Source organism: Chionomys nivalis, chromosome 8 (assembly GCF_950005125.1).
Source record: "Chionomys nivalis chromosome 8, mChiNiv1.1, whole genome shotgun sequence".
NCBI classification, from domain to species: domain Eukaryota; kingdom Metazoa; phylum Chordata; class Mammalia; order Rodentia; family Cricetidae; genus Chionomys; species Chionomys nivalis.
The window spans coordinates 20,468,987-20,496,435 of NC_080093.1; the positions used below are offsets into that span (position 1 = coordinate 20,468,987).

General features: G+C 37.7%; 1 protein-coding gene across 3 annotated transcripts; it reads left to right on the forward strand.

The window, feature by feature from the left end:
- The first annotated feature begins 580 nt into the window (after window positions 1–580).
- Window positions 581–26,899, forward strand: LOC130879223 (cytochrome P450 2C70). 3 transcript variants are annotated; one of them, XM_057777508.1, is made up of 9 exons: window positions 581–631; window positions 6,875–7,037; window positions 10,055–10,204; window positions 13,017–13,177; window positions 16,549–16,722; window positions 19,080–19,221; window positions 22,152–22,339; window positions 25,472–25,613; window positions 26,718–26,899. In XM_057777508.1, exons 2-9 carry the CDS (start codon window positions 6,917–6,919, stop codon window positions 26,897–26,899), a joined length of 1,260 nt encoding a protein of 419 aa, XP_057633491.1. In that variant the 5' UTR covers window positions 581–631; window positions 6,875–6,916. The 3 variants fall into 3 exon arrangements, with proteins under 3 accessions (XP_057633491.1, XP_057633489.1, XP_057633490.1); XM_057777506.1 differs by lacking the exon at window positions 581–631 and adding an exon at window positions 4,497–4,664; XM_057777507.1 differs by lacking the exons at window positions 581–631; window positions 16,549–16,722 and adding an exon at window positions 4,497–4,664.
- The last annotated feature ends 550 nt before the right edge of the window (window positions 26,900–27,449 follow it).

A 27,449-nucleotide genomic window follows, 5' to 3' on the forward strand; every position in this document is an offset into this window, starting at 1 on the left:
TTAAAAGTTTCTTTTCTAAATTTGGTAGCAAAGAAAATAAAATATTTGTCTAGTCTTAAACCCCAATCAGAGACCTATGAATAATAAAATGTTACCAGAATAAACAGGAAGTATAGGGCAAACAATTTCCAAAATTATAGAAATGACAAAGACAATTTCCTGCCTGGGTAGACACCCAAGGTTCCTCTGCAAAGTTGGATGGGGAATTCATTTTCAGTCCAAAGGCTTAGAGTATCTGACAGTTTTTTCTCTGAAGCAGGAATTTTGAAAGACTGTCCTACTTTGTCTTGGCAAAGTTGGGCAGCCACTTTCTTTTGTATTCCTCTTGTCTAATTAGAACAGCATACTGTAAGCAGTTGAGGCAAGGGGAATTTCTTGCCAAGTGACTAGCTTTGCCACATTGAAAGCAAACTCCAAATGGAGGTTCTTTGGTGTCCACCATCCTTTTTTCTTTTTGAGGTAGATTGGTTCCTCTTTTTTTTTTTCAGAGTACAAACATAGTAACATCTCTGACTTCTGTCTTGTATGATGTAAAACGAGCTTACCCACCTAGAGAAGTTTGATCCTGTATCCTTTCTATATGAGAGAGATAACTTCAAGAAGAGGGACTGAATCATGAATTTCTCAGCAGGCAAGCAAGTAATGTTTCCATATGTGTTAGGTGAGAAGGTGAGAAGAAGTATGCAAAGAGGCTCCTGTGGGTGGCATGAAGAGTCATCTCTATGAGATGAGAGATACATTTTTGTTGTTCTGCTTTCAATAGATAGCTAATAATTATATACTTATGAACATAATGTCATCTTTTCAATACATGTGTATATGTGATATAAGCAAATCAGGCTAACCAGAATGTCTATTCAATACTCTAATACTTATCTTTCATTTCTGGTGAGAACCCTTAAAACCGTGGTCTGAGAATTTTAAGTATATACATTATTAACTTTAGTCACCATAAAATGCAATGCAAGACTAGACTAATTCTTCCTATAACTTATACTCTTTGGCCTCTGTCTTTTCTTTCTCCAACCTTCTACCTTTATTGTGTGAATTGGCTAATCATAATGTAAAGGATGAGATCCAAAATATCCATAGTTGCTATGGTGACAAAGATTAGAAGACTGGCCAGCACAAGGGTTGCTGAAGATGAGAAGCAATTGAAGCTTATACAGTGCTGGTGGAATATGACTAAAACCAGATACACTGAATCTGAGAGAAGAGAAAGTGGGTAATAGCCTCAAACTCTTTGGTAAAGGAAAAGAGTTTCTGAACAGAACACATTATTATAGGCAGTAAGATCAACAATTAATAAATGAGACCTCATGAACTTGAGAATCTTCTGCAACATGAAGGACATCATCATTTGGACAAAGTAATAGCCTACAGTATGGGAAGAGGTTTTTAACAGCCACATGTCTGATAGAGAGCTAATATGCAATTTTAAGAAGAATTCAAGAAAATAGATAATAAGATAACAACCCAGTTAAAAATGGGGTATGGATATAAACTTGGAATTCTCAATAAAGAAAACTGAGAAACAAAGAAATGTTCAACATCTTTAGCAATCAAGGAAATGCAAACAAAAACTACTTTGAGATTCCATCTTACATCTGTCAGAATGGCTAAGATCAATAACACAAGTGACAGCTCATGCTGACAAAGATGTGAAGAAGAACACACTCCTTTATTACTGGTGGGAGTGTGAACATGTATAATCACTATGGAAATCGGTATGACTTTCCTCAAAAGATGGGAACTGATCTACCTCAAGATTCAGCTGTATGACTCTTGGGCATATACCCAAAGGATGACTTGTCCACCACAAAGTGACTTAGTTCAACCATGTTCATCGCTGCTCTATTTATAATAATCTGAAATAGAAAACAATCTAGACATCTCTCAACAGAGGAATGGATAAAGATAATCTGGTACTTTTAAACAGTGGAGTGTTACTCAGCCATTAAAAATGACATCATAAAATTTGCAGGCTGTTAGAAAAAAATCATCCCAAGTGCAGTCTCCCTGACCCAGAAATAAATACTGTATGTATTCATTTATATGTGAATATTAGTTCTTAAGTCTGTGATAATAAAGCTATAATATTTAGAACAAGTAGGTATTGAGCAAGGGACCAGAGGATACCTATAGATCTCACTAGAAAAGGGAAATAGAATAAATGATTGTGGAATGTTGGTGGGTGCTGTAACAGGAGGATAAAGTGGGGAGGAGGAGAGGATTGAGGAAGAGAATATGGGGATAAACAGCTAAACTTGTAGGGTATTTGAGTGGTAGTATGGAAATCTAATACAGTAGAAACTTCCTGAAACATATATATTTATGATGGCAATCTAAATGAAATCACCAAATAGTGGGGAAGTCAGAGTTTAAATTGGTCATTTCTTGTCACCAAATGAAGTTTCTCTTGCTGGTATTGGGTTGTTGACAAAAGGAGTAGAGAGAGATAAATGCACAGAGAGGTTGAAAAAGGTCAAATTCTGAAGTCTAATTTTAGTTTTCACATAATTGCTAATATTTTATACTAATTTATCCCTCAATATCTTTCTTTAATTCTTTATTTTTATTTTTTTAGTTTTTCTCTTTCTTTAATTCTGATACTAATTCAAAACTGATTTACTTCTTGTGAGTTAGGAATTTTATCATTTTTTTCTCTGAGATGCCTCTAAATTCCACTTAAAGTAGGATGCCCATTTGCTTTCATTTGCTTTATTCTATAGAACTTCCAGGTTTGCAACCAAAAATATCAATTTTGGAACATCAAATATTCCTCATAGAGGGAACAGTAAGGCTATTATCTTTGGTTACAACTCTCTATTTCTTTATATATTTATAAGATGAAAATCCATAGTCATAACACATGCCACAGGTTGGAGTTCCTGATGGTGGTTATGTATAAACACTTCTTTCTTCTTTAAATGTGTGTCTTCTATTTCCTCCTAGAAAACTTCAAGCTTTTATATGCCAAATAGGGAATGCACATTATGGATCAGGCTAATGGGATTGGCCTTTGGGACTGACTGTCTCAGGTATTATGCCAAGATCATTCCCACACCATTGAAATTCTAATCTGTTGATCAGCTTTTATAACTCAATAATCTTTGTAAGAGTTTTTATTCATATAGACAAGCTTTTGGAAGACAAATTTTGCATTCAGGACTTCATCTTTTCCCTTCCTCTAGGCTGAAGTTCCTCATGATATTCAAATACTTTGCAGATCATAGTTTTGATAGTCTGATGGCCAAAGGGAGGGCAGCACTCATCTCTGTTTAGAATATCTTCACTATTGCCCAGAAAGTAACAAATAGTATTTAACTTTATTTTTTTAAAGCCATCTATAGGATTAGGTGGGGGAGGGAAGGATGGGGGGAGAGAGTACAAGGAGATATGACTAGAGTTGGGGGGGTCATTTGAGGGGTGATATGGAATCCTAGTAAGTGGAGAGTTTCTAAAATCTATGAGGTGACTATAGCAAGGACTCCTAGTAATTGAGGATATGGACCAGCCATCTTCAAGGTAAGTCTTCAAGTGGTGGGATTGGAACATTAACCCAGCCTCACAATCTTCAACCTACAATCTGTACTGCTGCAAGATACCCTGAAGAAATGGTGGCTCAGAATTTGTGGGAGTAGTTAACCAATGACTAGTCTAACCAGATATCCACACCAGGAGAGGGAGTCCTTGTCTCACACTGCTTGGATGGTCAGGAACTGGAAGCTGGACAGCCCAGAGTCTTAGGGAAGAAACAAATACAATTGGCCAAAAAATAGTCAATGAAATGATTCTTGATGATACTCATAGATTGGCGCCTAGCACAATAATCACCCGAGGGGCTTCTTCCAGCTAATAGTTGGAGCAGAGGTGTAGACCCACAGTCAAACTTAGAGTTTGGGGAAACCCGAGGGAAACTGGAAAGGAAATATTGTAGGAGAAGAGGGCTCAAAGGCACAGGGAGAACAAGGTTTATAGAACCAACTAAGCACTGCTCATAGGCACTGAAGCATGATTGCTTTGCCTGCTTGTAGGACCCTTTTTCTCCTGCTAGGTTGCCCTTTCCAACCTTGTTATGAGGGTTTGTGCCTAGTCTTATTGCATCTTGTTACTCCATATAAGTTTGCTATCCTTGGGAGGCCTGTTCTATTCTGATAGGAAAAGGAGAAATAGTGAATCTGGGGGGCAAGTGTACTAGAAGGAGTGGAAGGAGGGGACACTGTGGTCAGAATGTATCACATGAGAATTGAAAGAGTAAAAAGAAAAAAGAAAAAAACAACCAACTATACGATACTTTAAAAAAGGTATTGTTGTGTTAAAATGAAATGGCAAACACAGAAAAGTGTTAGGAAATGGGCGGTTTTATTTATAGAGACCAAAGTGTACTAAAGAGAGAGGTCCCACCCCCAGTGCAAATACTGTGTACTTTTTGGAGCTGCATTTATAAACTCTTGGATAGCAAACTTTCCAGTGCATTTGTTCAAAGTGAGCCAATGGCTTTCTTTGTCATTTTGGGGATTTGCCTGTCTTGTTTGATCTTTTTTTCCTTATGGAATCAGCATCACAGCAAAGGGAAGCTCCCACCTGGACCCACTCCTCTTCCATTTATTGGAAATATTTTGCAAGTGGATGTTAAAAATATCAACAAATCTCTGAGCATGGTAAGTGTGATTAGTCTCGTTTCAGTGGTTTTTAACGAATGAATTATACGTCCTCAGCACAAATAAAATGTGATCCTAGACTCCTGGAGATGCTACCAGGGCTAAAGAGGAAATTATTGACACTTGGGGGTCCCAACTTAACAGTCTTAGCCACTTGTCTTAATAGACGTTAACTGCACAGCAAGGAAAGGTATTTTGCTATTACTGTGGCCACTCTGAAAGAGAGAAATCCAGAGGCTTTCTTTGTGTTGACAATCTTGAGGTTTTTTTACATGTGAAAAAGCAAGGACGAGACTTGAGGCGTTTGCATAGCACAGTCTTATTTGTCAGTACTGAAGAATTTTCTGGTTCTTGAGGGTAGAGGACAATGCTCATTTGGTGCTGAGGAAGCCGATTTCATTTTTGTGTTTAGGAAATTGCTAAACTGGTCACGGGCAATCTCCTGGGATTCTGGAAGAAGTACTATAGTTCCCATAACATAACTGCCCCTTTGCGGGTATCTCCTTCAGAGAGTGAGCTGCCTACAGAGCTCTGCTGCTTTTGGTGGTTTAGGATTATTATGAATGGCTTCTAGGGCTCTGTAACAGAAGCTGTGAGGTTGAGGAGACTTCAGTCACTCAAACACTGAAACAGAAGGATTAGTCACTTCATACAAACACTTGAGTGTTTATATTCCAACAGGAATTGAACCACAATTTAAGGTCAAGGAGACAGGTATGAGTTGAAGGCAGAGATGCTAAGATTTATATTGGTTTTAGTTACTCATCAGGTACCTGAAAGCCCAAGTGAACAGTGACTGTGTGTCTGATGTGTATACATGTATATATGTGTGCATATGTGTGTTTGAGTGTGGGCACATAGGTACCACAGTACCACAGTGATCATGTGGCAGTCAGAGGACAATCTTGAGTGTCTGTCCTGCTTGCTACGTTATTTGAGACAGTGCCTTTGCCAGTCACTGCTGTGGATCTCAGGCTGACTGGCTGTGAGCTTCTGGGGTTCTCCTGTCTGTGGGAGAGATTGGATTGCATATGTGTTTGACTGTGCCTGACTTTATGTGAGCACAGCAAGTCCTTTACACATGGAGCCATCTTTCTAGCCAAAGAATGAAAACAAAATTTTTAATGGAAACTCAAGTCAGCTCCTAAATCTGTGTTCTACTGAGAGCTAGAAAGAAATGGGATCCAAGAGTTGATCTGTGATGCTGTCAGGAGCAGAACAGTCAGCCTTCATGTACTCCCCAAGGTCCTCTTCAGTACAGCAATAAACTACAGTGCAGATGGAACTGTGTTCAGTTACAAAAACCTATTGATTTATAGTTCTCAAGTCTACATTTCCCTGGAGAATAGATTGACTTAAAATCAAGGACGTAACTAAGAATTCAGGAATTCTGAGAGTTCCTACCATGTGTTCTGGATAACGAATCAAAGACTGCTCCATTGATCCACATGGCAGCCATTCCTGAAACCTGAAGGGGTGACCGGAAAGCTATCTTTTGCCTGAGACAGGAAGTCACCAGAGCACTCGCTGCCCCGACAGCTCCTTCCTCCTGGGCTGGGAGTTCTGAATTAACTCATAGTTTGGTACAAGATTTAAAATCTCCCTGGGATTTAATTTCTGTCTCTTTAATATGTAAAGATTCCACACAGGTTAGTTGGCCGTGTTTATACTCAACAGTAATGAATGGCTGCCTGGCTTCAGGCACCATGCTCTGTGCATGCAGCTGATTGTCAGGGTGATTGGAATGTAGAAAGCCTTATGGAAGGTTCAGTCTGGAGAGTAGACATGTCTGTCCTGTTGTGTTTGCAGTTCTGCTAAAACTCTGAGACTTCAGCATGAAGGATGACATGGAGAACGGATGACAGAAGATGACTGTTAGTGTCCAAGCGGGATGAGTGGTACAGACGTCCACACTCGGGAATGAAACACATTGTTTATTGTAAGAATAGGCTGGAAGAGAAATCTCATGCAAATGTAGATTTGACAAGAAAGCATAAAAGTAAAATTTGAGCAAATACATATCACAATCTGTGTTGTATAGAAGATGACGAGTAACAGCAGCGTCGGCAAGAGTATAATGATAATGGCTGTTAACTGTCATTTGTTATTGAACTATTGGGTCTAAAGTCAAAGAACATGTGATTATTAAAACGTCTCTTCAGTATGAATGAAAATATTTCCCTCACTGACCACTTATGCTCTGTTTGCAGCTAGCAAAAGAATATGGCCCTGTGTTCACCGTTTATCTTGGCATGAAACCCACGGTGGTGCTGTATGGATACGATGTATTGAAGGAAGCTCTGATTGACCGGGGAGATGAGTTTTCTGGCAAAACACAATCGTCAATACTCAGTAAAGTCAGCCAAGGGTTAGGTATGGCTCTGTGTTGGGGCACATTCAAATCTACACATGTGTCAATGAAGTTACATAGGCAAGGAAACCGAGAAGCTAGAAGTATTTATAAGTTCATGAATTATTTTTGTAAAAATTGAAAACAATTTAAATATGGCACAGGAAAATCATTTCCTTATGTCATATTTGTGAAACCTCTGTTCTTTCTGATTTGTCATCTGCCCACTGCTCTCCCCCTTCTTGTTTATGTTACTGATTCCCTTTTCCTCCCCAGTAGCCCATCTCTGCTTTCATATATTAGCTTCTTTTTATTCCCTCCTCCTAGATCTCTTCTTCCCCCTCATAGTCTTTCTTCTTTCATTACACACAGACACACACATGTGCACAATTCACCCTATAGATTCTCTATAACAGAAAACTTTTTTTTCTTAGAATTTGGTTTCCTTTATTGAAACAAATAATTTATAGTTTCATTCATATCTTAGTCATCATTTCTGTTGCTGCAATATGACCAAAAACAAGTTGCAGGGGAAAGGATTTATTTGACTTACACTTCCAATTTGCTCTTCATTATTGAATAAAGTCAGGATAGAAACTCAAATAGGGCAGGATCCTAGAAGCAGGATGCAGACACTATGGCAGGGAATTGGGGATGGTGGTGCTGCTTACTGGCTCGTTTCTCATGGCTTGCTCAGCCTGCTTTTTTATAGAACCCAGAACCACCAGCCCAGGGATGGTACCACCCACCATGGACTGGGCCCTCCTGCACTGATTGCTAGTTGAGAAAATGCCTTACAGCTGGATCTCATTGAGTCATTTCCTCAAATGAGTCTCCTCTGATGACTCTAGCTTGTGTCAAGCTGACACACTAAACAACTGACTACACCCTGTAAATGTGTTTATTTTTTCTATGTTCGGTGATTATCATTCATTAGCAGATTTTAATGGCATTTGGCGTGACATTTCAGTAAACAGATATAGCATGTACTGATGAATTTGGCTCATTTTTCTCACCTTTCCCTGCCCTCTTCTGACCTCTAGTGATAGTTAAAAACAACAATAAAAATGTGTTGTTTATAAGGGATCGTTTAGCCATTTTCAAAATTGATTAACTTTACACACCATCTCGCCATGAAACATTAAGTTTGAACTTGTGACTCTGTTGTACTTATTTTATATTATAGCGAAAAACATAATGATAAATATACTGATTCTAAGAAAGGGACAAAATATCTAGTCACCAAATATTCTGTCTCATGGCTTGAGTATGTATCTCATTGATTTTATGTTTCTATAGTGTGAGGACCAGTGTAGATATAAATATTTCCTGACTTTTCTCTTATCTTTAAAAGGCATAAGGAATATTTGAATATAGTGTAAAGACAAACCATAGCCGTACTCCTCTAAGAGAGGCTCAGGGAAACTCAGGGTTTGTGTACTGCCCTACATTGAAAATCTTTTCTTCCTTTTAAATTATTTTTGAGATTATAATAATATAATTATAACATTTCTCCCTCCAAGTCCTCCCATATATTTCCTCCTTGTTCTTTTTCAAATTCATTACCTTTTTCAGTAGTTGTTATTGTATAAATATAAATATATCACTAAATATAACCTGCTAAGTCTGTATGATGTTACTTGTATGTATATTTTCAGGGCTAACCATTTGGTATTGAGTAACTAGTTAATATTCAGGGTTGTGGAGCCCAGTTCCAATGGAAACATCCCCAAAATATTCCTGCACCCAAGATCTAGGGAACACTGTGGAGGAGGAATAGGAAGAATGGAAGAACCACAGAATCAGGGAGTTTGCTGTGAGAATGTGTCTCTTAATAGTGTCAAAAGATATATCCATAAGTCTTACTAACGTGACTTCCCAAATGTGAGATAAATAAGGATATCACCAATAGACATGCCAAAATGGATGGGGGAAAAGCCTGTAAGGCCTCAACACTACATACAGAACTTCATGCACATGAGGAATGGAGAAATTGTCTTCCCTTAGGATACTGTTTCCATCAATTGGAAATGCTTTTAAAACAGTTCAGAAGTTTCTCGGGTCACACTGAGATTACATCCCTGCAAATCCATCTAAGCAAAAATTAGTCTAAGTTGAAAATGTATTTACCATAGTTTGCTGTAGGAGGCTGCTTGTTCGTTTCCCAGCCACCCAGAACCAAAATAACCACACAGAAACTATATTATTTAAATCACTGGTTGGCCAATCACTTAAGCATATTGCTAGATATCTCTTATAACTTTGGTTAACCCATTTTTATTATTTTATATTTTACTATAAGCCTTGTGGCCTATTGGCAAGGTTCCAGCTGGCAGCTCACACCCTTTTACTCTGGTGGCTCCGTGGCATCTCCTTAACTCCACTTTCTTTCTCCCAGAATTCAGTTTAGTTTTCCCTGCCTAGCTCAGTTCTGCCCTGCTATCGGCCTAAAACAGTTTCTTTATTAATCAATGGTAATCACAGCATACAGAGGGGAATCCCACATCAATAGTTAACCTAACAAATACCATGGCCTCACATGGCACATTATAGAACATGGGTTACTGTTTTCCATGGTTGCGTGGCTGATTAGGAGGTGTGGCTTGCTGCCCAACATTAGGGGAGCATATTATAATAGAATATAATAACCAAAGAAAGAGGAGCATTCTATCTTCACATTACAGTTTACACTGATCATGTAGCTATTTTCTATTAATTCAGAGGTTGAAACTGATATTGGAAACCAGCTGTATATCAGTTATTGATTTTGAGCCTGGCATAAAGCTGTCCAGTCTTCAATTGGAGCACTGAGTGCTGACAAAAGTGATGAGAGATCTTTGGCTCCTCTGTATTGTTGTCTAAAACTTCCTTGACAATTTTATTTTTATGGTCTTACCTTTTGAATTAAGAGAATTTATGTTGAACTTCTAGATGCATAGATTACACAATACATGCAAGAATTTATGCAAGCTCAAGAGTCGATATTATTTCCTGTGATAAATACTCTCCACTAGAATTCATGATAATTTTTCCTCTACAGGCATCACTTTTAGCAATGGAGAGATATGGAAGCAAACACGGCGTTTCTCCCTTATGGTCTTACGGTCTATGGGAATGGGAAAGAAAACTATTGAAGACCGAATTCAGGAGGAAGTCTCTTATCTATTGGAAGCACTGAGAAAAACCAATGGTGAGTATCTATTTCTAGAATTACTAGATGAGCAAGATGAACTGTTATTATAAATAGGCTTTTTAGAAATGTCATGGAGTCAGAAGTATAATTGAAGGTTACTCTGATCACATAAGGACAGTAAGAAATGATGCTGCCTGCCTTCCCAGGACCCAGGCTCACAAGCTTTCGCCCAATTAACTTTTAGTATTATCCATGGTTCCTGGTTTCATGTGATTCTGGAGGGAGAGAAAAGTTACAGGAACAGGAAATGCTTTGTAGATTAGCTATGAAAGCAGCACTGAGAATTCACCTTCCATCGGCAGGCTCTGTCTAGAAACAGGACCACACTGACCTGCACGAGGAGGGTGAAAACATGACTGGCTGTGTACCTGGGAGGAAAAGAAGTAAGAAAGTGGTTCAACAACTTTTTGAGAAATGTTACAGGGTGACCATGCATTTTCCAAAGACTGAAACAAGCATTCCAAAACACAGATACAACAGGAACAACTCATGGCCCTTCAAGTACATCATGATAGGCTTGATACATCTCACCCCATGGATGAACTCTCAATTTGAGGGTGTCCAGGCTGAAACTTCAGATAGGGGTGGTCCTAACCTGTACTCTCTCCCCAGTGGGCTATTCTGGCCTGGTGACCAGGATAGAGGGTGGGCTATAAAACAAAATGGGTGAGATGTTGGACCAAAATTATCTCAGGGTCTGTACCTCAAGGCCTGTAAGACAAGAAAAAAAAACCTGTCTTGAGTTCAGGGCCTATATTTCGAGGCCTGTAGGACAGAGAAAAGCCTGGCTAGAGTTTGAATGAGGATGAGACAGCAAAATCTAGGTAGACAGAGGGAGGGTTTGGCTGCCTCTCTTTGGCTGGAGGTTCACTTAAACTTTATAAGCATATGCTCGCAGTAATAAACTGAGTTCCTGCTTTGACTCAATTCCCTATCCCATCTGATTGTCCTGCATCATGAGGCTGCAGAATGGGCGGATAGTGCACTCACCTTTCCCTGGGGAATAAGGAAGCTCAGGAAGCCTAATACTCTGAGATTTTATGTGGATGTAGCTCACCCATGTTAGTGCACCAATTTGTTGGTGGAGACTGCTCATTCATTTTCCGACTGCCTAGTCCTGAAATAACCACACAGAAACTGTATTAATTAAAACATTGTTTGGCCTGTTAGCTTATGAATATTTCTACCTAGCTCTTATATTTTCAATTAACCCATTTCCATTAATCTGTGTATCATCATGTGGTTGTAGCCTACCGTAAAGTTCTGTCCGGTGTCCAACATCTATCTCCTGCTGTAGCTACATGGCGTCTCTTTGACTCCACCTACTCTCTCCTCCTCTATCTGGTTGGAATTCCTGCCTTGCCCTATTATGTGCTGTAATAGGCCCAAAGAAGCTTCTTTATTAACCAATGGTATTCACAGCATACAAAGGGAATCCCATATCAGTATATTACATATTTTAGTGTATTTTCTAAACTACCATATATATTTTCAAACATGTGACTATACTTGTACTTTCTATCAACCTTACACAAGAAGAGCCCATTTGAATTATCTTAAGTGTGCTTTCTTAAATGTAGTGTACATTTTCTCTGTCTGTTGATCCCCTCCCCACCCAAAAAATTACTGATGTCTTTTAGTATGATTTTTTCATGCTATATTATATGGGTTTTGTAATTTGGAAGTACATCAGACTTAAAAATTCTTTTTTGAGAACTTGATTCTAGTCTACATCATTTCCACAGCCTTCCCCAAATAATGATATCCTCTTTTGTAATTATTGTTACATATATACATATACATATGTATATAAATGCATCATGCATACAAAACCTACTTAGTCTATTTAGCATTGCTTGTATGTATTTGTGTCCAGAGCTGAATACTTGGGATTGGACAACCTCTGTGGGAATTTTTCCTTGAAGGAATGATTCTCCTCTCTCAGTAACCATTGATTGCTTGTAAACTGGGCCAACACAGGGACACCTCAGATATCTGTAGCAGTCTCTATCTACTGAAAAAGAAACTTCTGTGAATTATTATAAGGATAAACACTTATGAAATAATTAGAATTATTTTTAAAAACTACTTGAGATGTGTATTTAGAAGATAATTATAAATCGATATTTTCATTCTCTCTAATACCAGAAGGCTATCACTTGCTATCTCAGCTTTCCCATAGTTTGCATCACAGATCTCAACCTATTGCCCTAAATTCTCTCTTTCCTGTCAATTCCCACTTAGTGCACTTCCATCTTCCTTAGAAAATTGTGGAGCAGTCATTCTCATGAAACTGCCTGTGGCATTGTCAATGTAGATAAGCTGCATATATAAGATGTATCATGGGTTTACCGAGATTGTAAATTTAAAATATTTCACACTTGTGAGCTGTTTTGAATGCTTGGGATTTAATAAAACATATTATAACTATTTTTAGAAGAAAAGAAATTGATTTAAAAATTAAGTTACTAAGATTTGTATGTGCACTGTGAGGAACTGTTTACACATAGATTTAAATTGCCCCCATTTATAAATATTTTTAAATGATCTAAGTTCCTGTTTTTTCCTCTTTAGAATGAGGACTTTAGAATTAGGTGCCTGGTGAAAAGAAGAGAATATTTGTAAACTGCAAATTAGATGAAGCACATGAGACAGTTTCTTTGGGAGACAGAGAATAAAGTGTCTCTCAGGTTTACAGAAGTCACAGCGATGATTCCTCTCTAGTATCTTACACTCCCAACTATTTTAATGTAAAAGTTCTAGGTCTGTCTGAGGATTGCCTATTAACTTCTAACTTCCTTTGTTCTAGGATCCCCCTGTGACCCCAGCTACCTTCTGGCCTGTGTTCCCTGCAATGTGATCTCTGCTGTCATTTTCCAGCGTCATTTTGACTACAATGATGAGATATTCCGAGAGTTCATGGAACATTTTTATAGAACTCTTAAAGTTTTAGCCTCGCCTTGGGTTCAGGTGAGATCCAACTCTATCTATATGTGAAAATGTTATATGACCCAAATCTGTACCATCACCATCTAAAAGCTATCACTCCAGTTATTAGCTTTGTCTGTTATCAGGTTTATTGGAGAGCTGTTATTCTGAGAAGATGTGGGCAGTTTTCAATTTCAAAATGAGGCTATATGTGTAAAATTTGGGAAAATGAAAGGACTTTTGCAGGTGTAGAGTGCAATAAGAAGATTGCCCTGACTTTTGCACTCTGTTTTCTTGGTGTACTGATTTCGTGGAGAATCTTTTCTTCTCTTCATTGAGTCTTTTCTTCCATTCCTCCTTCCTTTCTTTCTTTTCTTTCCTTAATTTCTTCCTTCCTTCATCCATCTTTCTTTCTTTCTTTCTTTCTTTCTTTCTTTCTTTCTTTCTTTCTTTCTTTCTTTCTTTCTTTCTTTCTTTCTTTCTTTCCATTATATAACCCAGGCTAACATTATAGATCCCAAGTAACATGTTAATGAAACCTGCCAGTTACTAACAGTGTGGAGCAATTTTGTTTCATGGAAATTTTTTTTGTAGGCTTTTTATCAGTAAGATACCATTTTTATGAGCTCTCACCTTAGAATATTTAATAATTTAACTGAGAGTTTCCAGAAAGTAACTTAAAGAACAGAGCCAGATCCTCAGTAATGGTGAACAGATGGAATATACCTAATTATATAGTTCAAAATTATGAATTTTTCTCTTTCATTTTTATCTACGATGGTGATTAGCCATCCATTTAAGCATTAATTAGATGATCCAGAGAAATGATCCTCCATATAATGAATGACTAATACTGTTGAAAATTTAAACAGCATTGGCTTAGAACTTTACGCCCTAATTCCAATTGTTTTTGTACTAGAAGCTGAACTTATCTTACATTTTCCTCCCATGAAGGGACCATAGATATTGAGTTATCCTTGTTATTATGGAAAAAAATACTTCCCATGAAGGGATCTTTAATATTGAGTTATTCCCTTAGAATAAAAAAATTGAAAAAAATCTATTAAACAATAATCAATCAAACTAAAAGAAAATTGTAAGTTCTGGACTGGCTGTGTTGGCTCCAACTACAGCAGTAGAGCCCATCCTGCCATTCTTTGGCATTCAGGTGTTGCTTGTCTGCTCTGCTGGGCCCTTGCCTGGTAGAGCTGATAGGCAGAGTCCAGCCAGGGAGCTCTGAGTTCCAGTTGATGTTAATTACTTCCAATCTTTTAGAATAATTCTGTTCTCAGTAGCCCAGTTATTTAAAATCTGTGTCACACAGAATGAATGCATTTCATATGGTACCACTAGTTCTTTAAACCGCTTTAGATCTGTCATCTCTGTAGGATTCCAACTAATAACTATTTATTTTTTTTCAGGAAGAGCCTTTTTCCTTCCTCGAATGTTTGTCTCTTGAGCCTTTGTGTTTGAATGCCTTGAACATTTTCCCTTCTTCTATTGGGAAAATCATCTTTCTTGATTAAACACTTCCTCCTTTTCCCCCAAGGAGGGTCTTTTCCTTGATTTATTCTTTGTCTCAAGAGCCATTCTATTTGTATCTGTAATATTTGCAAATGTGCAGTAAATGGTTCTCCTTTTAATAAATGTATATATTGCCACTCTTGAGATGGGGGAACTCCCCATATCCCTGCCAAATCCTGGAGTCCCACTTATCTGACTTCCAGTCCTGGAGTGTTCAGATGGCTCTTTCCTCCCTATCCCACAGCATTGGGTGCCATATGTATGTGTTCTGTATGACTTGAGTAGTCAAAGAAAGAGACTCACCCTAAATTGTAATTCAGCTTTGCTAGCAGCAGGGGAATCAGCTTCTCATGAACTGAAGGCCTAGCAGCTTCACGTAGCCTCTTTATTGTTACATAAAGGCACTTTTAGCACGCCAATTTCCCCATTCTAAAATGCTTATCTGGTCTAGGAGTTGTCTGAAGGAACCTTTGCCTAAGAAGTTACCAGTCATACAAGACTTTCTGGTTTTCCAGGCATGTCTGGAGACTAAGCTATGAAAAGGCTCTGAAATTCCTTCAGGAAGAGCAACCCAAATAACCACTGACTATTTAAAAAATGTTATTTCAAAGCCTAGGTTCCATCACTCTGGAGTTTATGCCAGATACAAAGGATCATTATAACTCTCATTTATAATAAGATAGTAGTTGAATATAGAATGTCCCTATGTCATACTTTTCCCCCAAAATAAAAAAATAAAAAAGTAACAGATTTTAAATAGCTAACCACCAGTTATACTTTATGTTTTTGTATAAATATATACATATTTATATATAATAATATATTTACATCATTTGAAAAATAGGCATTCATTTTAATATTAATTAGGTGATCAAGAGAAGAAAACCTCCTGCATTTAGTGAATAACTAATTTGAGATTATAATATCATTTCCCCTTTCCCTTTCTCCTCTCCAGCTCCTCCCATGTACCTGTTCTCTCTTGCTCTCATTCAAATTCAATGTGTCTTTTTCTTTAAGAACACACACACACACACACCCCAATATGTAGGTATAGACCCATGATTTATTTAGTGTTGCTTGTAGAGATATGATTTCAGATGAACCACTTGGTGTTAGGAGACATCCGCAGAGACAACATGTTCTCCCACTCTTAGCAATCCTGACTCACTCCTGAGTGGAACCTCATGAGATGTCCCCCTTCCACTTTCTCATGTCTATTGGAGTTGCAGTTTTCAGGTGACTGGAGAAACATGTGAAGGATAAACTGGGGAAAAGACTGCTTCTATTCTGCTATCACTGATATGTGGTCTCATAATTTTACAAGTCATTGTGCATCTCAGTGTTCTCAGTAGAACAGAGGGGATATTGGGATTGGCTTACACATTCCACTGGTGATCTGCTGTAGTGACATTTTATTTGTGTTTCAATAAATTAAGTGTGCCTGAATATCTTGATTAAGGACAAAGCTAAACCACTAAAGGCCAGGCAGTGGCGGTGCACATTTTTAATCCCATGACTCAGGAGACAGAGGCAGACAGATCTCTGTGAGTTAAGACCACCCTGGGCTACACAAGATCGATCCAGAAACTGATCTAGGTGGCTCACACCCTTAATACCAGTGTATGGGAGTCACACACCTTTAATCCCAGCACTAGGGAGGTGGAGACAGGAGTGATATGGCTGGGAGGAGAGGGGAATATAATGGGGAAGAGACAGGAACTCACCATAGAGTGGAATATTAGGATTCATGGACATATGATCTCACCCTTTCAGTCTGAAGATTTAATAGAGTTATATTTCCAGGCAGTGGATGCCAACTTTATAGTGTTGGACCTTTATGACCTGGAAGGTGTGTTGTTTACACTAATGTAAGTTTGTTTCTCTTCCAGCTGTGCAATGCCTACCCTGTTTTGTACTGCCTCCCAGGAATCCATAAAAAATTCTTTAAACATGTGACTGAACAGAAAGAGTTTATTTTGAAGGAAATAAAAAGGCATCAAGAGTCTCTGAACCTCAGTAGCCCTCAAGACTTTATTGACTATTTTCTGATTAGAATGGAAAAGGTACAAGGAACCCCGACTTGCTACATCATATTTGTGGGAATTCTCAGTTTTCTTTTTCTTAGTAAAAGCGGGATGTTCAAACCAATTTTTCTTCTAGTGATATATTCATTGCTTGTTGAATCAATTTCTTAAGGTAACTCATTTAGAATATATTGGGATCATTAAGACTCTCAGTTATTTAGAATTAGGAAGTCTACCTTTGCCATGTGCTAGATTTGTTCTTTATTTTGAAGCAAATGAAAACACATACACACCCATTCAAGAGTGACGAGAACTTGCCGTTATATGTAAACAAACCTTCATGAGCAGCAGGTGTGAAGACTTAGGGAACACAGGACTCTTCTTTAAAGAGACTCTAGAAAACCTTTGCAGTGGAGCTTGGCTTCGAGGAAACTCCAGTTTAGAGTACCAGGAGTATAGGCTAGAGAATCGTAACTGTAGTCTTCAACTGAACTCTCTTTGAGAAGGTAATATTGATTTGAATTATGATGGTAGGTGTAAGGGCTGAATTGATACACACTTTTCTTGGGCAGAATTAAACAAGCCCCTCAGGGTACAAAAGAGATTGTACAATAAGTGAAGGAAAAGAATTCTCTACTATATAATTTTTCTGCATTCTTTATTCTTCTGCCCTCCTCCAAAGTTTCCAGTTTATATACATATACAGACACTATCAATTCTCTGGCAATAACAAGGATACCAGGCATGCATTTCTTGGGGCCATGAAAACAGATAAGGGCTAGCAATGTGGTACCTGTATTTTACTTATTGACTCAGGGGTGCCTGACTTATAAAATGCTGGGCATATCTGAAAAAGGTCAATGAGGGAAGTGCCTATGATTTCATTTTTTTTTTCCAAGACAAGATTTCTCTGTGTATCTCTAGTAGTCTTGGAACTCACTCTGTATATCAGGTTAGCCTCGAATTCACAGCGATCTTCCTGCCTCTGCTTCCCTGAGTGCTGGAATTAAAGGCGTGCACCACTATTACCCAGCTGGTGTTATGAATTTGAAGAGGGAAGAAGGGATATTTGTGTGTGATTACATTTGTGTGGGTAGTTAATCCAGAAGTTTATGCTTCAATAAATTTAGAGAACGGGAAGAAAATGTGCCAGTGCTGTGCACTTTCTGAGCACTTTTATTTCCAAGGTGGGCGGGAGCACAACAATGTGGTAACTATGGTAACCAGATGTATGTAAACAGTGGGAGGAAGGAGGATGGCCTTTGGTTCACATTAACATTTTCATCACATGATGGATGACTAAAGTGGACCTCTCAGTCTTAGAGATTACATCTACAGTGGCTAGATAAAAGTGTAAAATCCAGAGGCTGATGCTTCCAGCCTTAGGCTAAGTGGCACCGGTGCTTGTTCCAGCAGATGCCAGAGTAAGAAGGGATTCTTTTCTCTGGGACTGGTTAATTGATCCATAGCTTTTCCCTGTATCTTTAGGAGTAAAGGCACAAACAGTTAATTTCCTAGACTAAGATCTTGTATCAATAAAACTGAGGTGAAGGTAAGTGCAGACTATTGGTAGCTTGGTAAGGGGCCAGTCGGCTGCACTCTCCTAAGTTGACTGTTAGAGAACTCAGGGTGTACAGATGAACTGTATCCTCCTTCTCAGTGCCTGTTCTTTGAGCTCCAGCTAATCACAGGAGCTCCTCTCCTGTTGGATGTCCTGCCATAAAAGATAATTGTGGGAAGCTAATTTCTAAGTTTATATCAGGGAATGGGCATAGAGTTAACTGTGAAAACAAAGGTTTCTAGGCTGTGAATACTGTTACACCGGTACCCCATGGTATGAATGAAGGTCATCCAGTATAGCCATACATGAGGGAGTTATGCCCAATAACTGATTAACACATTGCTGTTTTTTTGACATGTCCCAATATGTAAAAGGAAGTGTTATGACTTCACATGGGTTTTACAGAAATGACAGTGACTATTCAAAAGTCAAATATTCCAAGTGCCCTGCAATTTAGGTGTCCCCCAATGAAATGTGTGGTCCTTGTGGGTCAGTCTAGTGATTTTGTCAGCTGTATTCTCGCCGTATAATCCTACAGACCACAGCACACATCATATTTGAAAAAAGTCACTGCAGAAGTGATTTTTGTTCCCTGTGGGTGAGAAGTGAGGAACAAGAAAAACTTGGAATTTTGTATCTTCAATTATGTTTTAAGGTTGTTAAGGAATTCTAAGGGTCACTTTATTTCTTCATCTTTAGGTAGAATACTTTCTATTGTCTAGTTTACCTACAAAATGTTTTTTTTCATAATGAATTATTTTATTATCTGTAAACCTTTAAAGCACACAAACATACAAACAAGCAAAAACTAATTCCTATAACTTATAATTGTTAGGAAAAAGAGAATAAAAAGTCAGAATTTACCATGGAAAACCTGGTCATCACCATTTTGGATCTTTTTGGTGCGGGCACAGAGACAACAAGTTCCATAGTGAAATATGGGCTTTTACTCCTGCTGAAGCATCCAGAGGTTACAGGTATGATCATAGATGGGCAGATGAATGTCCAGGTAGATAGCATTAGGCACTGTCTCACCGTTTCCTACAATAGACACTATTTTAGCAACGTTTGCATAATTAGTGCATTTACCTCCCACTGAATGAATTTAATTCAACTAGGCCATAATAAATAAAAATATAAAATATTTAAGCTACAGCAGGGGATGAAAGGGCAGTGACCATTATTCTCCCTGCTATGATTCAGAATCCTTGATTGGGACAAATACATAGCAGTTTTCTCAGCATTCAAATAGAACTAGCCTCTCCTCACAATTTCCCTACATCATAATAAATAGTTATTTTCTCAAAAGTATATATCATTTAAACTGTTCTTAGAATATATTTTCATACATATGCAATTATTTGATTATATCCCACTGCTTTCTCTTTCTCCCCCCTCTCTTCCAGTAATTCCATTCCTTCTCCCAACTAGTCTCAGTTTTACTTTCATGTCTGACTGTTTCCTTTTTCAATAAACCAATTAGGGTTATTAACCCGATCATTGGTGAGATGCTATTTACTGTATTATCAATAATTGACCAATGGCAACATTATTCAAGAGAACGTTTCTTTATATTCCAGGAAAATCACCTCCCCATAGATCTTGTGAACCCCTTGCCTCTCAATGAGGGAAGGTTGATGGGACCAGCCTTGATTAGATAGTTTGTGAGTTACCGAGCTGTTGACAGTTCAAAGGTGAAATGGCTGTGTGTCATACGGTTTCTATTGCTGTGAAGAGACACCATGACCACTGCAACTCTTATAAAGGAAAGCATTTAATTGGGGCTGGCTTACAGTTCTGCAGATTAGCCCATTATCATCATTACAGAAAATATGGTGGCACACAGGCAGACATGGTCCTGGAGAAGTTTCTGAGATCTACATCTGGATGTCAGGCAACAGGAAGAAATTACGATCCACTGAGCCTGGCTTGAGTTTCTGAGTCTTCCAAGCCCACCCACTGTGACAAACTTCCCCCAATAAGACCACACCTACTTCAACAAGTTTACACCTCCAATAATGCCACTCAGTATGAGTCTGTGGGAGCCATTTTCATACAAATCATTGTACCATACTTTATAAAATGCTAACATGCTACTTGCGCTTCATTTTTCAGAACTCTTTTCAGAACTATAGCCTATGTTTTGATTTTATTACTTGCTTCATGTTTAGAGTTTCATGTTCATTGTGTACTCTCGATGTCAATCTTACATCAGATGTGTAGGTGAAAGGGATTTTTTCTTATCCTATCAACTTCCTCTTCATTTGATTGACCACTTCCTTTGCTATAAAGAGTTTTTTTGGTTTTATGATGTTCTCATCAATTGTTGACTTTATTTCATTAGCAACTAGAGTCCTATGTATTAAGTCATTTGATCCCTCATTGTAGCTTTACCCAAGCCTCTTTTCTTCCCTCATGCTCATGCGTTCTTTTTACCAATATTCCACTTTCTTCATTACCTAATAATAACCCTGCTTTGTCTCCACATGTCACAACTGTTTACATGCATACACACAGACACAATAGGTTAGTGTCCTCCTGTGAGGGAAAACATGCAGTTTCTCATTTCTGAGTTTAGTCTACCTCAATATTATATTCTCCTTATCCATTTATTTTACTGAAAAATTTTATGTTGTCATTTTTTCTACAGCTGAAAAGTCTTCCATTCTGTATATGTAGACATTTTCATCATCCATTCATTGGTTGATGGGCATCTAAGCTAGCTCCATTTTTTGATATCAATAAACAAGGATGTAAAATGTGTCTGTGGTAACATATGAGGTTCTTGGATAAATGTCTGAGAGTATTCATGTAATAGATCTCTTTTTAGCTTATTGAGGAACTGCCATAATGGCTCTACTAATTTGCATTCCTGTCAGGAGCGCAAAGGGTTCCTTTCCCCACATCCAGAACTGCATTTGTTGTCAGATTCCTTAATGATAGCCATTCTGACTTGGGTAAGGTGTTATCTCAAAGCAACTTTAATTTGCATTTTCTTGGTGACTAGAAATGTTGATCATCTAAATAAATACTTTTAGCCAGTTGTGTTTCCTCTCATGAGAACTTTATATTATTCATTTCATCTGTTCTTTTGCTGATTGGCAGAATTTTGTGTGTGTGTGTGTTTAATATTTATAGTTCTTTGTAATTTCTGAATTTTTGAATATTGGTCTGAAAGACAGTTGGCTATGAATTTTTAATATTCTGGGAATTCTGTGTACACCCTCCTGATAGTTTTTTTAATTCTTTTCTTTTTTTGCTATGCAAAATCTTTTGATTTCATTTGGTCCCATCTGTTAATTCTTGAGGTCAATGCCTTGCTTTCAGAACTCTGTTCATAGAATTCTTTCCTGTACCTGTTTCTTTAAGTTCGTCTTTGATGTTGTCCCTAGAAGTCTCAACATTTCAGGCTTTAATTAAAGTCTTTGATCTACTTTGAATTGATTTTTGCATAGTGTAAAAGATATGAATGTAAATTCATTCATCTACATATAGATATCCATTTTAACCAACATTTATAGGAAAGACTGTCTTATTTTTCCCCACAGCATGTAGTGTGTGTGTGTGTGTGTGTGTGTATGAGGCTACTGTGAATGTGTTTATTATACTAATTTATTTCTCAGTATGTTTTTTACTGGTATATGGGAAAGATAATGGTTTTATACTCTAACTTTATATTCTGACGCTTTATTGAAAGTGTTTATAGTCTTGAGCATTTTATGTTATAAACACTGGTGTCTCATACTTAGACTCTTGACATCTGTGTGTTAGGTTTTCTACTCTGTAGAAATGGTGGAATTTGTTTTCCTTAACTCTCAACTTTCTACTACAACTTGAAAATGATCAAGTATTATATAAAAGATAATTCTTTTCCATTTTATAAAAACTATGATTTCTGCCCTGGAAGCTAAAATTCAGGAAGAAATTGCACGTGTGATTGGCAGACATCGGAGGCCCTGCATGCAGGACAGGAACCACATGCCCTACACAGAAGCTGTGCTGCATGAGATCCAGAGATACATTGATTTTGTTCCCATTCCCTTGCCTCGTAAAACAACACAGGATGTGAAATTCAGAGGATACCACATTCCCAAGGTGAGATCTATTTCATCTGTGTTCCTCACCATGCATCTTTGCCTGTCAACAATTAAGTAATGAGATTACATAAAACCTGACCTTCCACAAATCATACACCAGCCATCTCAGCCTCCTCATGATTTGCTCTTTTGTTTGTTGATTTGGTTTCTAACATGACTGGGTTCTCACAAGCTTTTCAGTCCATTGATATGTCCATATGCTTCCTGTCGGTTAAGTCGATCTGCTGTGCACATCCTTGCTTTCCAGTGGCTTTTACTACTCCTGTCATAATTCTATATTCCCTCCTCCCTCCATGCTTTCCCTTTGACTTGCTTACAAGAAACCCAGTCAAACAATGTCTTTACTTTTGCTTGGTTTAGTGGAACTCATCTATGTAGTTCAGTAAATTAGTATCATACCAAACACATTGGTATTGTTTTTATATACATAATTTTTTGAGACTTCATTTTATTCTGGACTTAAAAATAACCTCCTGAGCACTGGCATTTGCAAGGTTAACCACCATTTTCAACTTAGTTTTAAACAACATTGAATGTTTTGTTTATCAATAAATTCATTTTATTTCTATTAACTCACAAATTGGAAATATTATATAGCTAGTTTAAGAAATCCATTCAAACATATGCCCTGTCTTTACACTTGCTTGGCAATTACCTTCTCCACTGCACCATCTCCCTGATCTCTATATTATAAATATTATTGATTAATATTAGTTAGTGTTAAGTTTGCTGGAGATAAAAACATAATTTCCCTCTATCTGGGACTGTTTTTTTTTTATTAGCTAGAAGTATCAGTGTATGTTTTGAATAACCCATTACAGGTTTTAATGTTTGGCCGAAATATGCTTAGTTCATGAAGTCTCCAGATACATTATAGTTCTCATCCTCAAAATTTAGGACTCTCCTACTCTGGCCTTTTTGTTTCTGGAATATACTCCTTTTCTTTTTGGTTTCCCTGTGCACTTAGAGAAAATTCTTGACACTGGTTATTTAAACAGGAAGTATAAAGCTGGAAAGCTGAGATAAAGTCATTGGAACCTGCCCTCTGAATAATACCAAGATAATTGAAAGAATACTCTGTATCATTTTCATTTTTCAAGAACCTACCATATTTTCCCCAGTTCCACTCTAATAACATGTATGTGTGCTATGATTATAGATCATCATGTCTCACCTGACTCCCCATTTACGTATCTCTAATTTCACTAATGCCTTTATGTTTTGTCTTCTCATGCTTTCAATTTTATCTGGGAAATGTTCAAATATGCTCATTCTAATTCTAGAATTTATGTCTTTATAGTTTCTATTTACAATATTTGATACTTTATAATACTTTATGCTAATGACAGTTCCTTTCAGTTGGAAATGTAGTGCCTCCTGTATTCTTTTACAGTTATTCTTTCTAGTGCTCAAATATAATCATAATAGCTGTATTTCAAAGTTTTGTATGACCACTCTAAATTTAGGCAATCATACTGATATGTAGTACAAGGCTGCTTGTTTGTTTCCAATTGTTCAGCCGTGAAATAACGCACAGAAATCATATTACTTGCAATACTGTTTGGCCAATAGCTTAAGCATATTTCTGGCTAACTCATAACTTAAATTAACTCATCTCTATTAGTCTGTGTATTGCCATAAGGTTGTGGCTTACCAGATAAAGTTCCGGCATCTGTCTTAGGCAAGGGTTCCATGGCTTCTCCTGACCCTGCCTTCTTTCTCCCAGCATTCAATATTGTTTTCCCCACCTAGTTCTACTCTGCCCTATCAACAGGCCAAGGCAGTTTCTTTATTCATTAACCAATAAAAGCAACACATATACAGAAGGACCTCACACACCACTGATAGTTTTTGACTTGTTATGATTTACATTTTTCTTTTTCCATGCTTAAAAATAGGAGGTTCTTAATACTTGCTTGGCTTACGTAAAATTGAAAGCTGTTGAAGAAAATGTAGATGAGATTTTGAAAAATGACTTTCATTTCATTCTAGAGTCAATGAGATGAATTTACTTTTTTAAAATTAGAATCAATTTTTTCTTATAATGTATTTTAATTATGTTTACCCTCCCTTAACTCCTCACACATATCTCCACCTCCCTACCCACCTAAATCTATACCCTTTCTTTTTCTCTCTCATTAGATAGCAAACTTATTAGATAAAAACAAAAGCAAAACAAAACATAACAACTACAAAAATCCAAACAGTAATAACAAAAATCAACAAACCAGACTAGAACAAAACAGAAAAAAGTGCCAATGAAAAAGCACTTGAATGACATAGATGTGGAGAGACACACAAATTCACTTACATAGATGTTACTTAAAAACAAAATTAGAAACCATAGTATGGAAGTCAAAGACCTGAAAGAAAAAAAAAATTCCCAGAGAAAGCACCAAGAAACAACAACAAAAAATCGTCTCCAAACATCTGACTTCTTTTTGTACTGAGCATCTACTGTTTGCCATTGTTCTTGCCTGAAGTGTGGTTTGTTTCCCTACTGACACTATGGGAGAAAACTGATTTTTCCTAAGTTAGTTTTTGTTGATTTGAGATAGTTTCTAGGTTAGGGAATGGGGCTTATGTCTGTTTAGCCTCTCAGAGCTGAGAATTTATTTGGCTTAGACCTATTAAGGTCCATGCTGTGATGGTCTCTGCGACTTCATATAACATGCCAGCCCTGTTGTATCTAGAAGGCCTTCTTTCCTTGGTGTCCTCCATCACTGCTGACTTTTACAATCTTTCTATCTCCTTTTCCACCATGTTGATATGAAATTTCAAAGGCAATGCCCTGTGGGATGACACTATTGAATGTGTATCATGACTAATCCACTCTAGAGAGCTTCTTCAATTCTGTAAGATCCTGGCATCAGACCACAAAATAGTGATGGTGACTGTGAGGTCAATACACAGAGACCATGAATGAGAATTATAGGATATAAAACCTGTTAGATCTGGTATTGATGTGTTTACATGAAACAAATGACATTTTTTTCTTTCTTCTTCCCCCCCCCCGCTTTTTTGCTTCAATCTGGTCATCCACAAAACAAAGAGATCAAATAAGAGACATGTAATTGTTTTCAGGTTTCATGACCTCATTTATAAATTGCTTTTGTTCATTTTCTTTCAGGGCACAAGTGTAATGACATGTCTGACTTCTGTCCTACACGATGACAAAGAATTTCCCCACCCAGAGAAGTTTGACCCTGGTCACTTTCTGGATGAAAAAGGCAACTTCAAGAAGAGTGACTACTTCATGGCTTTTTCAGCAGGCAAGTGAGCTTTGTTTCCATGTGTGTTAGGACCCATGTGAGGTGAGAAGGGTCAGGCATGGAGTTTCCCATGGGTGGCATGAAGAGCCATTTCCATGAGGCCAGAGGTAGCAACCCCAGGATGAAGGCTGCTTCTTTCTCATTGGATTAGAGGCTTCACCCATTTTTCCTGATTTCTGACTGGGTGCTGAGCTTCTCAAGAGCTCTTTCTGAAAGAAATCCTGTTCTTCTGAGGCATTTCTCTCTGCCCAGAGGAGTCAGGCCACTGTGTATCCAAGGAACAGTTTACATGTAGCAACTCAGTGCTCAGATCCAGGGGTACAGTGTGTGAAAGAAGCAAAGAGGATAAAGGAATAGGAGAAGACAGCACCCTGTGAAAATGTGCTTTTCCTAAGTCCTCCAGGGGAGTCCAGGGAGAGTAGTTGGCAGAGTTGGTGTTTTTGAAGGACACCAGGCTGAATGGTCAGACTGCAGAAGTTGCTCAGAGGAAGTACCATTTAAGTGTCTTCTTTCAATTTGAAAGGGTCTAAGAAAAGAAACATTGATCCACTCTAAGATATGATTAAAATGTTAAAATGATGATTAAAGTGATTAAAAGGAGAGAATTTTCCCATGGGAACAGAGGAAGTGACAAATTCCTCAAGTCTGACACAAGGAAGTAGACTGCAATGGACCAGGAACCAGGTGGGACTGGAACCTGTCTTGTTGATGCAGAATTTCCTCCATTGGAAATTCATGTTTCAGGAGAGTAAGGGTTATTACATAGAGACATTGTCTCAGAAAAAAATAATAATTAAAGTAGTCATGGGTTTGAGAGTGGGTGGGGTATGGCACAGAAAAATTTGAAGTGGGGAGAGGAAGGGTTAAAATGATATGCATATATTACTAATATATGAAAAATAAGAATGTAAAATACCCCTCCCCCAAATGGTTGAAAAGAAATTTTGTCCTGAGGAATGGAAGGACAGGAAGGAAATCAGGACAGTACAAAAATGCAGTCAGTTGTTGGGTAATTAGTCTGGGTTAACTAGTCATTCATTAATAACTATTCTATGTGTGTTAGCTCAGAATTAAATGACTTAGCAGTTGCAATGTCTTTTTTAGGAAAAAGAGCTTGTATTGGAGAAGGTCTGGCCCGCATGGAGATGTTTTTAATCCTGACTAACATTTTACAGCATTTTACTTTAAAATCTCTCGTCAATCCAGAGGACATCGACACCACCCCAGTTCAAACTGGCTTATTGTCTTTGCCTCCATTTTATGAACTCTGTTTTATTCCAATCTGAAGTGGGTGGTCTTTGTCATAGATGACTGAGACCCTGCTTTTACTTGTCAGCAAACAGGGGTTTTGTGAGCTATGTACCTGCATCCTGAACTAAGCTAAAATTTCCTCAAGTCTTCATGAACCAGTTCCAACTTCCACATATGAAAAAAGTCTCACTGTTTCAGCACAAATAAAATTTCTGTTGAAGGGTGTCTCAGATCATTAGTTACATTTTCATTTGAGTATATTCCAGATGGAAAGTGTATTCTCAAGTCATGTCTTGTTTTAGTAAGAGTTAGTAAGCAGACTTATTCTGTGATTTTTCAAGAAAACTAATCAACAATGAAACTGAACCATCATTCATTCCTGTGTCATTATCTAAGAGAACAATCTCTTTACAGTGTGTTCTGTATACATTTTGTCTTTTTCGATAAATTTTAAAAGTATGATTATTTGTAAATATATTCATAAGTGACATGCATGTTTATGTATGCAAATGCACAGGCAGATGTATGTGTATGTGTTCACAGAGATAACAATGGAAGATCATGCCTACCAAGGAGAATAACTTG

What these genes read in the sequence shown, in the direction of transcription:
- LOC130879223 (XM_057777506.1), top strand. Translation starts at nt 4,497, where the DNA reads ATGGCTTTCTTTGTCATTTTGGGGATTTGCCTGTCTTGTTTGATCTTT. An exon ending in TAAAGTCAGCCAAGGGTTAG is followed by an intron (nt 7,038 to 10,054) that starts GTATGGCTCTGT and finishes TTTCCTCTACAG; the next exon opens with GCATCACTTTTAGCAATGGA. An exon ending in GAAGCATCCAGAGGTTACAG is followed by an intron (nt 19,222 to 22,151) that starts GTATGATCATAG and finishes CTGCCCTGGAAG; the next exon opens with CTAAAATTCAGGAAGAAATT.